Raw genomic sequence first — 2500 nt, 5'->3', positions numbered from 1 at the left:
ATCAGATTATGTTAAAAGTATTTTAAATATACTCTGATATTGAATTGTATAGCAAAAACTAATCCGTACTAGCACTGCTCTGCATTTATGTTTTAAAATCAGTCTGATATCTTTCATCTAGATCTGTGTCATGGTCAAGAGTGTAAACAAAAAATCGTCATCGTCCACTATGCAGAGCGGCTTCCACATCCAATACCATGTTGGCCCTGAAATCCCAGTGTGTCCAGATGTAGTCAGACACACACAGATCTGAGTTCTCCCCAAAATTTGGTTTCGCTTTGGGATGGTGACATATTTAAGGATGCAAAAATACATTCTAGTGTCAGTACATGTACACACACACACACACAGAGAAATAGAAATGTAGAGGATACATGCTAAATAACAAATGTATGAGTTTCTTTTTCAAAACTGCACCACCGAGGGTTGTCTGCCTTGATCTCTTACCTAAACTGGGTCGAGGGACTTTGTCTGCCTGTCTGTTTATGTTTGTGTGTGTGTCTGATTGTATGTTATTATTATTTTTTATTAGGGATGTTCACTACACAAACTGCACTGCTACTGTATATCTATGTACAGGGCTGCTGCGGTTCATAATTATGAATACCCAAGCAGTAATGTTGGAGTCTGGTTGCTGTCTGCATTCCAGCTGTCATATTCTTTATTGTGATTTGTTTGTAGATCTCCATTCTACATGCCTGCAGAGGCCTCCACACATGGTAGTCATTTATAATAGATATATCAGAATGTTCTGCATACCATGTACACTGTGAAGAAGTCACCTCATCACATCTTCTTTACCGTGTAGACGCTAAAATAAAACACATGAAAAAAAGTGTTTTGCTCTTTGCCAGAAAAAGGAACTCCCAATATGGAGACACCTTCTCACACTGCCAAAAAGGATTCCCCATGGTCCCCCTGCCCCTTGCCTCAGGATTGCATCCAGCCCTGGACACTGCCAAAATAACAGCAGACAGTCCCTTCCCTGTGGACAGTGGGGACAGCCAGATGACCTCGCTAAAGTATTTTGCGTTATTTAGCACAGAAGCAGAATATTTAAGGTATTTTTTTATTCTTATGTGAGTCAGTGAGACGTGTGCGGTGGTCTTCAGGTTTGTGTTGATCCTCAGTGTCCTGAAAGATCCTGAAGGAAGTGGTTCACATCCAGAATTTGACCACTGATTGTCCCGAGTGAAGATCAGGCTTAACTAGCCATCATGGGGAAGCTTTGTCTCTGGATTATCTCCTTCCCTATAATCTGATGTAATCTCTAATTTAATCCTGTACAGATATCTTTGTATAAACATGGAGGTTTTCTCTAGCCTCAAGAAGAGTCTTCCCTCGTTGTCCTCCGTATTAAAGTCGGTACGAGAGAGGGTCGACGATATCGCCTTCGCTCTGGATGACACGGCGTTCGTGGTCAGCGGACAGATCGCCGAGCACGTCAATACGATTGTCCACAAAGTCCAGGCTGAGGAGTGGGAGAGGGTCTGCAGGAGGGAGGCCGCCGAGAAGGAGGTGGCTGCCCAGGAGAGGCAGACTTACCTGGGCAGTGCTGAAATCCAGTCCCAGGCTGCATCCGCTCTGGGGCAGGCCCCAGAGAGCAACACTACAGACTACGCCAGGCCATCCGCCCTCTCTGCAGAGACCATGAACGTCCTCTGGCAAGCAGCAGACGCTTTGAAAGAGGCCACACCCACTTCCTCACCACGGCAACATTCCACATTCAAACCAAACACTTCCTCCTGGCCAGACCAAACCGGATCTAAACTTAAAGCGCTGGGTTCCAGGCGGAGCCGGATAGGAGGTGTTGAGAAGCCAGACTCTTCCAGCATAAGGGCGTGGAATAAGAGAGAGGAGGCCGGTAAAGGTTGCAGCAAAGGTGAGAAACCAGTTCTCCCATTAAACGGTGAGGAACCAGTTCTCCCATTAAACGGTGAGGAACCAGTTCTCCCATTTAAAAAAAGTGGCCGCAATGTGCTGTTCTCTCCTGGGAGAGGTGCGTTTTCCCCTTTCCTCCTCCTGCTATGCTGGCCAGTCCTTCTGGAACCTTCTGGAACCTTCTCACCACTTTCCCTCCCAAGGCCGCTCTTCCTTGGGTCTCCAACGTCTTCTTCTAGTCGCATGACTCTGCTGCTGGAACCACTGTTTTCTGACCGTCCATTCAGAGGATATCACATAGCTGCTAAGGACTACTAGTACTAGAATAGTAGCTCCATACCAGGAAAAGAATAACACTTTAGAAATGGTCAAAAGCATTCTTTCTGATACTCAGTTACTGTCCTTCTTTACTGTCAGACATTAAATATAATCATCATTTCTTCTTCTCCTGGGTTCCTTTTATTGCACTTTTATTATTTTATTTTTTTAATCGAAGCAAGAAACCCACTTAAGGTGTACTTGGCTCTGGTGGTAATTCGTCTGCATGAGTTTATACTGCCCCCTTGTGGCCACTGAGGTGTCTTACATGCTGTTAAGGTTATTCTCTCGTTTCTCCCTC

General features: G+C 45.2%; 1 protein-coding gene across 1 annotated transcript in view; it reads left to right on the top strand.

Annotated features, from left to right (window-relative positions):
- The window catches only part of syt14a (synaptotagmin XIVa), a 20141-nt gene that overhangs the window by 1666 nt on the left and 15975 nt on the right, over positions 1-2500 (top strand). The window contains exons 2-4 of the mRNA XM_076985764.1: positions 682-719; positions 855-1061; positions 1290-1882. Of these exons, the coding sequence (XP_076841879.1) occupies positions 910-1061; positions 1290-1882 (745 nt within the window). The 5' untranslated portion in view covers positions 682-719; positions 855-909. The remainder of the gene's footprint in view (positions 1-681; positions 720-854; positions 1062-1289; positions 1883-2500) is intronic.

The sequence above is a fragment of the Brachyhypopomus gauderio genome, unplaced genomic scaffold, assembly GCF_052324685.1.
Source record: "Brachyhypopomus gauderio isolate BG-103 unplaced genomic scaffold, BGAUD_0.2 sc43, whole genome shotgun sequence".
Taxonomy (NCBI): Eukaryota; Metazoa; Chordata; class Actinopteri; order Gymnotiformes; family Hypopomidae; genus Brachyhypopomus; species Brachyhypopomus gauderio.
This window is presented reverse-complemented; position numbering and strand designations above follow the sequence as displayed.